This window comes from Crotalus tigris, unplaced genomic scaffold (assembly GCF_016545835.1).
Source record: "Crotalus tigris isolate CLP2741 ecotype Arizona unplaced genomic scaffold, ASM1654583v1 scf7180000022411.5474196:2289641, whole genome shotgun sequence".
NCBI classification, from domain to species: domain Eukaryota; kingdom Metazoa; phylum Chordata; class Lepidosauria; order Squamata; family Viperidae; genus Crotalus; species Crotalus tigris.
In genome coordinates this window covers 165,528-178,049 of record NW_024099112.1, presented here as the reverse complement: position 1 = coordinate 178,049, position 12,522 = coordinate 165,528, and the positions used below count along the sequence as shown (strand labels likewise).

Here is a 12,522-nt window from a genome sequence, read left to right as displayed (position 1 = left end):
AATACGGAGGCGGGTTCCGGAGCCTTCCCCTCCTTCTCTTTACCTGATGCATGTTTCTCTGGGAGTTTTTTCATGTTTGCGGGAGCGGGCGCCATATTTGAATATGGATGGTAGCTAGTGCAGAGCAAGGAAGGGAGGGACTGGAATGTGGTCTGAAGTAAAGATAACGGGATGGGGAAAATTGTATTACAGGGCATTTCTACAACCAGGAAGCTATGTACCCAAACTACTGCCTGTCGGGCGTTTATTCCTTGCAAGGACGGCTGTATATCGGGAAAGGTGACCTCACCATGTAGGGGTCCGGTCACAGAGGGGTGCAGAAGTCACGCGTCAGACTTGTGAGCGTCTTTGACATCGCGTATGCTGCCTTGGGGTGAAACCCCACCACCACCGCATGGATGAACTCCTGTAAGACCTGCGAAGGGAACGCCCTGCAGGTGAGAAGAGAAGCTTCCGTCGTGGAACAGGATGGCCAGGGAGGGAGGGAGGGAGGGCGAACAGGAGTAAACCTTTCAAGGGGACGTTCATGCGTCCTCCAGATGGTTGAGGTGAAGTTCAAAATCGGAATGGAGACCCCCTTTTCTGGAACAATATGCTCTGAGGAGGACTAAGTTCTAATGAGCCAATTCAGGCTCTTTCTTTTTACTATCCAAGGAAGCATTCATTCCATATCACAAATATACCTGTATGTGAAAATAGTCCTCACTTAGAAGATCCGTTTCTCCTTTTCACACACACCCTTTTCTTGTCTTTTTTAATACTGTTTCAGACACTTTAAAAAATAAACAATGCCGTAGTTCCCACTCATTAGGTTTCTCTGGCAGTGTCTTATCCAGGTAGGAGTAGACATCATCCTATCTAGCCAAGAGAAGCTCAGCCTGGTATTGATACCTATTTCTTGTTTCTTCTGTGTAAAATTTGAATTATACAGTCTTTGAGGCAAGAACTTTTTGTAAACAAAAAGGCATCATGCAAAGTGTTGCTAACTTATAATTGGTAGCAAGAATAGAATTGATATTTCTCCATTTTTATTGAACCATGGCACAACATGCCCTGGCAGCATCTTTTTTTCTCCTGTTACTTATATATCTTCATAAGAGTGGCCTTGTCTTATGCCTAACCAATCAACAAGGCAGTCTTAAATTATTTTTAATTCACCAGAATTAATTTCTTTGGATGTACCTTTGTCATCCTTTATTTGTAGAAGACTATATAATTTCAGACTATATAAGCAGGATACGGATCAATAATAATACATTTTATGTTGGTATATTTTTCTGCCAGTTGAAGAATGTGTCGATAATACAATTGAGCAAGGTAGGGCATTCATTTAATGTAATAACAAACTAAGCTTATGGAGAATGTTAAGATCAATGCAATCTTTTTTTTTTTTTTACCTTTTGCCTATTATTTTCCAATAGACATGCAAAGAAGTAGATTGCTGGAAAGTTGAGAATAATCTGGCCCATTAGCATATAGCAGTATTTCAAATGCAGTTTATATAATTATTTTGGTCTTTAATGTTCAGCTTGATGTAGTAAGTGCTATAAAAAATAAAAAAAATGTTAGATCAGTTTAGGATGATGAAATATTGCATATTAGTCTACTGATTTAAATTGGTCCAATAAAATATATTTTGCCTACTTATTTTAAATATTTAATTATTTAAATAATTTAGTTAATAATGTAATCCGATACATATCAATTCAAAAGTAAGCATTATATCTTCTATGAGATTTAGTCCCAGGGAAGTGTATATATAATTACAACATACATTTTAGGTTCACCACTCCCACTTTGCAGTTATTAAGTAAACACTCCAAAAATGTCAGCCAAGGTACAATCATTAAGAGAGAGAGAAGAGAGAAAGAGAGAAATCATTAAGAAAGAAATAGCAACCCACTCTAATATTCTGCCAAGAAAACCAAAAAGATACTCTCAGCCAGGATAAAGTTGACATGATTCTGAAATATGATACTTCCAACCCCCAGTTTGGAAGATATCCAAAAAGCTATTGGGGAGAGGACAGAACAAGTATGAAAAGCACTAGTGCTTTTAATGTGGCAGGATTAAAGCTGAAAGAACATCCAGCCGCTGTTGTAGCCAGAGACAAAAGGGGACTTAAATACAACACTGCTAATATATATGTATACCATTGGTATGTGGAATGTCAGTTCCAGGAAATAAGACAAACTTGGTGTGATCAAAGCAGAAAAGTCAAGATGAACATTAACATTTTGGGAATCAGCAAGTAAAATGGAATGGAATGGATCATGTCACATCAGAGGAGTATCAGTTTTTCTGCAGGCCAAGCAAATAGAGTACCCATCATTAATAACAAAAGGATGCCAAAGACAGTCTTTGGATACATTCCCAAAACTGATAGACCGATCTCAGTTCAAATCCATTGCAATATTACGGTTATTTGAGTCTATATTCCAACCACAGATTCAGAGGAAGTGAAACTGAACATTCTATGATGTCTTGTGATACTGTGTTGACATAACACCAACAATGTCACATTTATTATGAACACAAATGTGAAATATTATTTGGAATAATTAATATGTTTGGCCTAGATATATGAAATTAGACAGGTGAAAGCTAAATAAAATTAAATGATTATAGTATATAATAGTTAATCTCAGCAACATAAAAGATGATTTTTAATTGTCTATTCTCTGCAAGTAAAGATGGAGAAGTTTTGGTGCTGACTGCAAACATCTTGCAAAATTATAGCTTAACTAAAGAAAATAGAGTCATGAAACCAATAAGATACAACATCAGCAGCATTTTATATGTTATATAGTGAAAATTACACATTAAATAGATGGATTAGATTTGATTTGATAAATAGAATATCTAAAAACCACCAGACTGAATTTTGCGTCATTAAAGTTCCCAATGTTCTCAAAATGCAAAAAGCAAAAGAAGGGAAAAGGGAAGCTCATTGATATCATGAAAATAATTGAAGAAAGGCAAAAAGCAAAAGACAATGGAGGCAGAGGAAAATTTGTCTAACTAAACACCAAATTTAGCAAGATGAGACAAGGAGATGTAAATAATTGGCACAAAGTTATAAGAACAACAATTGAATAGAAAAAGCAAGAGTTTTACAGGTAGGACTTGAAATCAGGAGTGACACTCGTGTACTCTATGTGCTCTAAAGAAACACTGAATTAGTTGTCCCTATCCAAAATAATAGTTGTGGAAGACATAAAATCAAATTGGAAATATTTAAAAATAATCTATGATATTCAAAAGTTTCTTTTTCAAGGGATAAACGTACATATTGCAGTAAGGAATAAAACGTACATGTAGAGTATCAGAGAAAAGTAGTTAAAAGAACAAGAAATGCTTTAGGAAATATAGGCTGTATTTTAATTTATTGCTTCTCAGAGCGATTAGTAGATAGATAGATAGATAGATAGATAGATAGATAGATAGATAGATAGATAGATAGATAGATAGATAGATAGATAGATAGTATATCAAAAATCCTCCTTCTATATGGTATAAACATAAATAATAAACATATAAGTCATATAATACCATATATTCCTATATCTTATAAACATACATATGGCATTAACATATAAATAGGATATTTCTATCTCTTAAAAATATTTTTATTCTTAATTGCTGATTCTGTTAATATATATATTAAGAACATTATAACTAAAGTTATATATTGTATGTATAGTATGTGAATTAAGTATGTGAATTCATTACATCAAATCTATGTGAATAATTGGACAAAATATAATTGGGACCATAGATACTAAAAATTATTTTAGATACTAAAATAGATACTAAAAATAGAGATACAATTTTTGATATGGAAATATTGTCAGATACATTTTAAAATTTATTTTGATTTCTAATAAAACATTGATCATACTATATTTCTGTTTCAGATGCTATGTCCAGCAAAAACCTAGCAGACTGTGACACAGAAAGTGAATGTGATTTTTATTCTGACTGTTGGGAACAAAGTATTACAAATAACAAAGGTAAATATGCCAGACAATAAGGAAACTCTTTGGTATTTTCACTGCTTTTTCTAAGTTAGTAAATCTATTGTTTTTAGTACAGGCAGTTTACAGTTTTGTTGTAATGCTGAATTTGGTAAAAATCAACAATTAGAAAGCAAACATTTCTGTTTTTTCCCTTTATTTCTCCTAGATTTGACTGACTCTAGCAATTACTTCTGTTTTGATTCATGCAGCTTGTTTGAAAAAGAAAAGGGGGAAAAGAAATTGCATGGCATAGTGCTTATATTAGAAAATAGCCAGGTGAACAGTACAAGTTTCTGCAAAGACAATCCTTTGCTGCAAAGAGAAAAAGTAGAGTGCACTAGTAAATTGCAAGAGGAATTATCACTGGAATCTAAATTATTTTTAAAGTGTAAGAACTATAATACAGATGGCCAGTCATTGAAATCTTTTTCAAACAAAATAGTTCCATTCATATATAGTAGCTCTTATGGAGACCATTTAAGTTTAAATAAAGCAATCCCTCAACTGATCATTACTGAAAATTCCATTGAAGGGCAAATCATTTATATAGTGAAAGAAGCTTGTGCTTTTGATAAATTCCATCAGAAGCAGTCATCAGATGGTAACCCTCTAACTTCAAAGCAAGACAAAGCTGTGCAAGTTTCTTCTACAGAAATAAAAATAGAGGACAATATTTGCTATAAATATTTCAAACAATCACCAGTATCTACTACAATAAATAAAGATCTGAAGAAACCTAAAAACTTTCACAGTTTGGAAAGTCATTTAGTAAACAGCCATTCAGAATACTCCTCAGAATATTCTTATCAAATTGAAAACCAAATTGCTGAGCAAACCTACTCAAATTCCAGTTCAGAAGAGCCTACTACTTCTTTGACTCTGGAAGCAACTAATGTATATCCAGATGGTTCATTAGCAAGCAATACTGAACTTTCAGATGTGAGTGAGCATGAAAATCCCCAGAGGCATGCTTTAATTTTTCAGTTTAAAGACTCTGAACAAAACCAACCATTTAAGAAGTTGCATCTTATTTTAGTGCCACAAAACCAAACCACACATATTAAAAAGCAGGGAGGACTTTCTCAAATTCTAATTGATGAAGCCAAGTATCTTCTAGGGACTCATTCAGATCCATCAGAATCTAGTTCTTCCAATGTAAATTCTGATCAAGCATTACCTACATCAAATCTTTGGTCCTCATATTCATGTTTCCCACCTTTCAAATATTCACAGGCAAATCGGTTACCTCACTTTTTTCTTAAGTCAGCACCCCAAAATCCAGTTAAATCTGCTTTTCAAAAAAGAAAACCAAAAGTGTCCAAACCTGTAAAATCTGTTGTGTTTACCAAACAGAAAACGTTGCAAAGAGACAAAAAATATAAAAGTAAGCCATCTATTTTCTCCAAATTTCATTCACTCAAAACATTGGACATTGAGCCTGTAGACAAAAATAAAAGAGTAAAAACAGAACTAAATGAACAATATGTGTCTTTAAATCAGACATCGAAATGCCATTGCAGCCCATTGCTTGACTTAACTGTTGATCTGCATTCTGAAGACAAAAATTCTGAAAAGTTTCTAACTCTTCACAGAAAATCTCACAGAAAAACTCGAGTAGGCAAAGTCATTCATAGATTTTCCTCCCATTATTTGCTAAGTCCTAAAAACAGTTTTGAAAGGCTTCACTATATTTCTCCAATTAGGAAAAAAAATCATTTGAAGATGCAAAACATACTGAATTATTTTTTAGGCTGGACTGGCAGACAGAACAGAGATGAAAAATATAAAGAGGGTATTTCTCCCACTTCAAAGATACGGGCAAATGAGACATTTATTTCACATATGCCAGCTGACAAAAGAAATTCAACTATTCCACTTCATCCACATTCAGATAATTATTCTGTTCCATTTCCTACCACATTGACTTTTGTAGATGTTCCCTCTTTGCAAACAGAGAGAAGGAATCCTACAGCATTATATATTTTTCCAAATGAATGTAAGCATTCATCTGCTCCCTGTGTGGAGATGGAGAGGGATCCTTTGAATCCTGTGGAATCTTATGGTAAACACAGCACCTGTCATTCTCCTTGTTGTGCACATTCTAAAACACAACAATTACCAAATAAATTAAATATGTGTAATAATAGAAGTATGGAAAAACTGAATTTTGGAACTGGTCAGATAGCAGGGGGAGATTTGGTCCTGAAGAAGTTTTCAGTGTGCTCCTGTGGAACTATGTCACAAAGTGGTTTGTTCCCTAACAATGACATTTCAGAGTCAGGTAGAAGGAAATCTAGAGCAAGCCCAGATAGTAATTGGAAAGTCAGTAAGACTGCCGCAAACAGATGGAATCCAACTGCAGGAAACTTCAACACAGAGAAAGTGTGCTGTGGTTGTCACCATGTCTCTTCAACATGTTCTTCACACAATTCATGCAAACACAAACCTCCAAGAAACCAAGTTATTGAAGTAGCATCTTTATTTGAAAATGGATTTCCCATAAGGAATTTGAAAGAGGATGTATTAAAAAATGAAACAGGGAAAATAGGTGAAAGAAAAGTCAAATTCCATCTAGGATCAGATGCTTTACAAGAGACTGATCTTTTAACCACACACATTTCATCACCAACTAATGAATGTCATCAAATACCAAAACATTTTGTTTATCAACCTGAATGTTCATGCTGCCAGACTGCTGTAAAAGAACACCTCAGCACATCAAAAGTGTCTAATTGCCTTGGTTCAGAAAACCACATGTCAAAGAATTACCTCAACAGAGAGAGTATTTTTCTAGTGGATCCTAATCGGCAGATTAAAAGCCAGTGTAAATGTTCCCATGAAATCTCTCTCTTCAAGCCTGAGCAAATTGATGTTTATTCAGGAAACAGATCTGAGGTTTCAAAGAGGAAGGCTCCCAAACTTACCCAGGTTTGTATTTTGTCAAGTAAACAATATAAATGACTTAGTTTGGAATATTAATGCTGCAGTACAGTATGCATTTACCTGGGAATTAGCCCATTTTTTAAAGTTAATACATAAACTTTTAGAAGAAAAATACTTAACTTTTAATTCTTAGAAAAGCAACTAGTACTTTTAAATGATTTGTTTATTTATATTAATGTATTCTTGATAAGTAAGACAATAGATAGAATGCATTGTAATATAGATTCTCTTAGTCTTAAATACTAGTGTCCCAAAAGATTGAGCATGTATATTGAGAAAATGCTTTCCTAAAATATGTTGGTGTTGTCAGTGATAGGTTTCTCTGCTAGCTTCCTGGTCACTGCATTTGTAACAGCTGCAGATTCTAGATTATTTTCAAAGGCAGCTCCACTAAGAATATTCCTGTTGCATAATAATAATAAAGTTACTATCACTGATTCTTCCTGGTTCAGATAAGGCTGTAACTGGTGCTTCATGGGAGCAAACCCATCTGGAACAACCAATGTATATTCCTTGGAAGACCTTGGTGTTTACCACAGTTTTGGTAGTATTCATTTCTACTTGGCATCCAGGCACTGGTTCAAGATTTCAACTGCATCTCTAGTCTGATGTGTTACAATTGGAGACCATAATCATTCTTATGATACCTTATCATAAAACAATAGCTAATATCTCCCAACTGTTTCAAATTAATTTTAAACAACATAGAAGATTGAATCCTAAGTTACTCCATATTGGAACAACCAAAGATTTGATTACTATTCCATCATAATTCAACTAAACCGCTAATTTAGGGAGAAGCAAAATTATTATAGAATAGTGATCCCATTTCTTGTAGACACTCCAGTAGTCAAATGCTGCCAAGAAGTCTCAGAAGAAATACATTTGACCTCCAGCTCTTTGACCAGAATGACTGGTGCTATTTCTTTTGCATGTCCAGGCCTAAACCATGAATGAAAGGGATCTAGATGATTTGTTTGTTCCAGGATCCTCTTAAGATGATTCCCTGTCATCTTTTCAAGAAACTTTTCTCATATGCGGAGGCTAAAGACAGATGGAAGTTGTCCAGTACATTTATGATCTAAAAATGGCTTCTTCAAAAGGAGGCACATCGCCACCTTTTTCTAAGTAGGTGGTATTACACCCTCCCTTAGAGTGTCATTAACCACACTGAATTACACATATTCTACCAGAAGCACCAGGCAGGGCACAGACCCAATCCTTATATTACAGAGCTGTCTCTCCATAAGTTTTTAAAAGTTCCAAAGTATTCTAGGTCACAATGTAAAATGTCATAGCAGTTACTTCACATGATTTCTCAGCACTAAACCCAGTCTTGAGCAAAAATGAGCTTGCCAAAACTTATAAAAATCATCAATTTGTTCTGCAGGCACTATATCTTTCCTGTCCTTCCCTAAAAGGAACAGGACTATTCTGGACACAGTTACCAGGCAAGAATCTGCAGACTCAATAGCCACTATTATAGCTGCTGTTTAGCTTGTACTACTAGATAATTGTATTCACTTTTTCTTTGGTGACATATTTATTGGGCAATTTTTCATTTACTTCATCTTTGGAAATTAGGAGGCAATCTTGTTCTACGTTTGGTTACCTTTTCTCATAAACACTAACCAATGTCCATCAGGTGTCTGGGGTGGACCATCCTACTAGTCCCTTGGAAAGATGCAGGCTCCTTAGGATCAATACCCTAACCCAGCGGTTCCCAACCTTTTCTATACCCCGCACCCCTAGAACGCTTCTGATATATTCTCACACCCCTTACAAAAGTTTGAAATAATGGCAACAAATTATGCATATACACTATAACTTTGAAAACCCACGTTTTTGTACCCCTTGGAATATTGTCTCGCACCCCCAGTTGGGAACCCCTGGCCTAATCAGATCAATATCTGATCAAATATCTAGTAAATTACATACTATAGTTATGCAATCAAACTTACTGTGTTCCACATATCAGTTAAAGTACAAACAAACATTAAAGCAAAATAAATTTTGTATAACATTGTCCTTTCCATTTGGTTTTGTTTTCCTGTTTGTATTTGGACCAGATATAAATGCTAAAATGTTTTTTGTTATCTTAAGGCTTTTCATACAAAAGATATACTATATTTTTTTGTACAGCCATAAAGCAAGTCATGCTTTTTTTCTTTTTGCCTTCTGATCAAAGCAGCCAACTGTGTAAACAAAATTAAATTAATAATAATGCAATATTTATTATTTCCATTGCTTTTTTATTAAATACCTGGAAAATGTAGATTGTATTAGTATGATAAAGTGCGTTGTAGTCATGTTATATTTATAGTCACAGTAAAAATGTAGTATTTTTTAGAGATTACTGAATAAATTAAGCTCTAGTTTTTGATACATTTTGCAAAATCATAAAGTAACAGTGCAGCTCAAAATGAAGCAAGTATTCTGTATCTTAAAGTAGTTTTTCATTATTGACGTGTTTTATTTTTCTTAGGAGTCTTCAAAGTTTAATCATGGTTGGAAGAGACCTGAACAATGTAAATACTGCCAAGAAAAAAATCAATACAGTCATTTGCAGTAAGAAAAAGATGATTTAAAAATAATGAAATATTGGTAGAACTTGATAAGAACTTCAGAGAAAACCCATTGAAGTACCATAAAAAACAGTTAGAGGCATAAACAGATAGCAGTTCACTGATGAAGAATATACATTCTGCTCCAATGTATAAAAGGGTGAGAAGATAAAAGCTTCCTGCAGAGATAAGTCCCGTTACACTCATTTGAACTTGTTTCTGAATAAATATGCATAGGATTAAGTTCTTAATAATGTATACTAAATAGAAAATGTCTACAATAAATTTCAGCTTTATGGCTGTACGTTGGCCTCTTACAGCAAAAAATAGTAAAAGGTATCGAACTAGTATATTATTAATGGCATATCTTTTCATAGACTAGATCCCGTAAAAGCAGGTATTTTGTGCTGTAAATCAAGGAATACACGCTTTAAAATTGTGATTCATTTTAAAGCAGATTCAGTCATCATCATTGCATATACAGATAGTCCTTACTTAATGACCATTCATACAAGTTATAACAGTGCTGTCAAGTGCAAGCAACCAAACCACTCTGTGAATAGGTCTAAATAAATACTTTATTGCTGATCAATAAAGAATAATAATCTTACCAGATGTCCTTGAGAAACAGCAGATATAGAATTAGGGGTTTGACCTCAGAGGTTTCCTCCACCAAACCGACTCCAAGCTGGAATGTCTCATTCCTTCTAGAGCAGTGATGATGAACCTTTTAGAGACTGAGTGCCCAAACTGCAACCCAAAACCCATTTATGTATCATCGGATGCTGGATAGGCGTGGCCCATTGGGAGGGCATGGCCCATTGGGTGGGCATGGCTTCGGTAGCAACAGCAGACTGGGCGGGACTAAAAAGTTCAATCAATTCCAACTTTGCGAGATCTTTTTTTTCCCGCAAGAAGTTGAAATTAATTGATTGAACCTTTTTTTTTTTTTTTTTGCACATGTCGGCGGAAGTCTAAAGTGAAAAGGTTTTATAAAACCCAGCTGAAGGCTTAGGACTGGGGTGACAGTGCATGTGCCCACAGAGAGGGCTCTGCGTGCCACCTGTGGCACGCGTACCATAGGTTCACCACCACGGACTTATCCTCTTAATTTCATATGTTTATATTTTGTTGCTTGGTAGTTATCAAAATTAACACCAGCTCATCCATCCTGCTTTCCCAGGCAGATGGCTGTGCTTGGTAAAGAACTTGAATTAGCCTTAGGAATGCACAAACACACAGAAGAAAAGCCATTTTACACAGGAAAGTAATAAAAAATGAAGCACACCACTTAAACCTCTTACTGTAATCTACAATAGCATTGTTTATGGTATGGGCCATGGATGATATTTGTTGCTGTCCTACTCTTTATGTCTCGGTCTTCTGCTAGAATTAATTTTGGTGAATTTACTTGGAAAAGAGAGATGGATGGTGCACCCACATGGAGAAGAAAGAGGTGGTAAAATATCAGATGCTGGGCACACAAACATCTGAGATGTGATGCATCATCCCCTTTTACTTTCTCAAACTTTTCTCCTATGATCCCCATTGTAATTATCAACACTCCTTTAGATAGCTTATTATATACACTGTCACTATTTTATTCCATAGGGGGAAAAAATCTTCACATGGATTTATATGGGGGGGGAATTACCAAGGTTTCGTCTGCTTTTTTCCTGTAACTTTCAAGCAGAGAGGTATGCTAAAGAGTATCTTTCATAATAAAAGTGCTGACATTAAGAAAAAGAAATACAGGTTATCCTCTAATTAAAACCATTTGTTTAGTAACTGAAGTTAGAATGACATTGAAAAAAGTGATTTATGATTGTTGCAGCATTCCATGGTCAAACGGTATAAACAAAATTCGGATGCTTGGCACCTGGCATGTATTATGACTGTTGCACTATCCCGGGGTCATGTGGTCACCATTGGTAACCTTCCCAGTCAGCTTCTAACAAGCAAATTCATTGGGGGAAGCTGGATTCACTTAACAACTGTGTGATTCACTTAACAACTGCAACAATTCACTTAATAATTGGCGAAAAGGTCTTAAGTAGGGCAAAGCTAAACAACTTCCTGGTTTAGCCATGGAAATTTTGGGCTTAATTGCTCAATCAAATAGGCTTTTCCTATTGGTTGTTCCTCCAGACAGGATTATACCCACGTGCCCAACAAGACAAATTTCCAATAGCTGAGGTTATTTTATTATTTTAGAATCCTAATCTAATTCTTGGAGACCTTGGGGTAGAATGGGCAACACTAGTTGAATCAGCCAATGCCAACTCTTGTAGATCATCTCAGACTTGTATCACAAAATCTTAAATTGCTTTAACCATAATAGTAACAAGGTGTAGTAGGAGAAGCAGACAATACTCATTCTGTTAGAATGTGACAATGGAATTTCTTGCACCTGAAAATCTGCTATCCAGACAAGCCAGAAATTCATGATCTTGCTTGAAGAAATTGGTGCCATAGTTATTGGGAGAGTTTCAGTGTTTCAACAGTCTAAATGTGGACTCAAAAGAATTCAGAGCCTTTTTGGGGAATGGATAGGTTCTTTGTCTCAGATTATTTAATGAATGGCCACAGCGCTAACAATAGGTATTGTCATTAAAATGTACTGTTTAATACGAATCCTGCCATCTTAAAATCTCAAACCAATATAAAATCTTCTGCTCCAGATCATTCAAAAGTAAAACTCTAGCTTGGCCATATATTTTCCTTAAAGGACTAGTGAGTGAAAAACTCGTATCTCCATCAAAAGAGTCAATGTGTTTATAAGATTAATATTCTTTCACTAATTCATGAATCCCTAAATTTGATATTTTTTCATAAACTCTGTGAAATAAATGTGTTTTTCTATTTAAACAGCCACATGATGGCAGTATTTTATGGCAAGACATTTTCTATTACAGTATGTAATTTGCAGAAAATGTTATTCATTACTTAGAAGTTCATGAAACCATTCAGATTTTCTGGAATATTTATGAAAGTTT

General features: G+C 34.9%; 1 protein-coding gene across 2 annotated transcripts; it reads left to right on the top strand.

The window, feature by feature from the left end:
• The first annotated feature begins 22 nt into the window (after positions 1 to 22).
• On the top strand, positions 23 to 9,855 carry LOC120296984. Of its 2 annotated transcripts, none has more exons than XM_039319065.1 (4): positions 23 to 437; positions 3,918 to 4,013; positions 4,186 to 6,947; positions 9,448 to 9,855. In XM_039319065.1, the coding sequence occupies exons 2-4, from the start codon at positions 3,923 to 3,925 to the stop codon at positions 9,532 to 9,534; spliced, it is 2,940 nt and encodes a 979-aa protein (XP_039174999.1). In that variant the 5' UTR covers positions 23 to 437; positions 3,918 to 3,922; the 3' UTR covers positions 9,535 to 9,855. The 2 variants fall into 2 exon arrangements, with proteins under 2 accessions (XP_039174999.1, XP_039175000.1); XM_039319066.1 differs by lacking the exon at positions 9,448 to 9,855 and adding an exon at positions 7,903 to 9,437.
• The last annotated feature ends 2,667 nt before the right edge of the window (positions 9,856 to 12,522 follow it).

Bases quoted from the DNA above. Each gene is read 5' to 3' on its own strand.
- LOC120296984 (XM_039319065.1), top strand. From the start codon at position 3,923: ATGTCCAGCAAAAACCTAGCAGACTGTGACACAGAAAGTGAATGTGAT. The intron at 4,014-4,185 runs GTAAATATGCCA...TATTTCTCCTAG, and splicing joins AAGTATTACAAATAACAAAG to ATTTGACTGACTCTAGCAAT. The intron at 6,948-9,447 runs GTTTGTATTTTG...TATTTTTCTTAG, and splicing joins AGGCTCCCAAACTTACCCAG to GAGTCTTCAAAGTTTAATCA.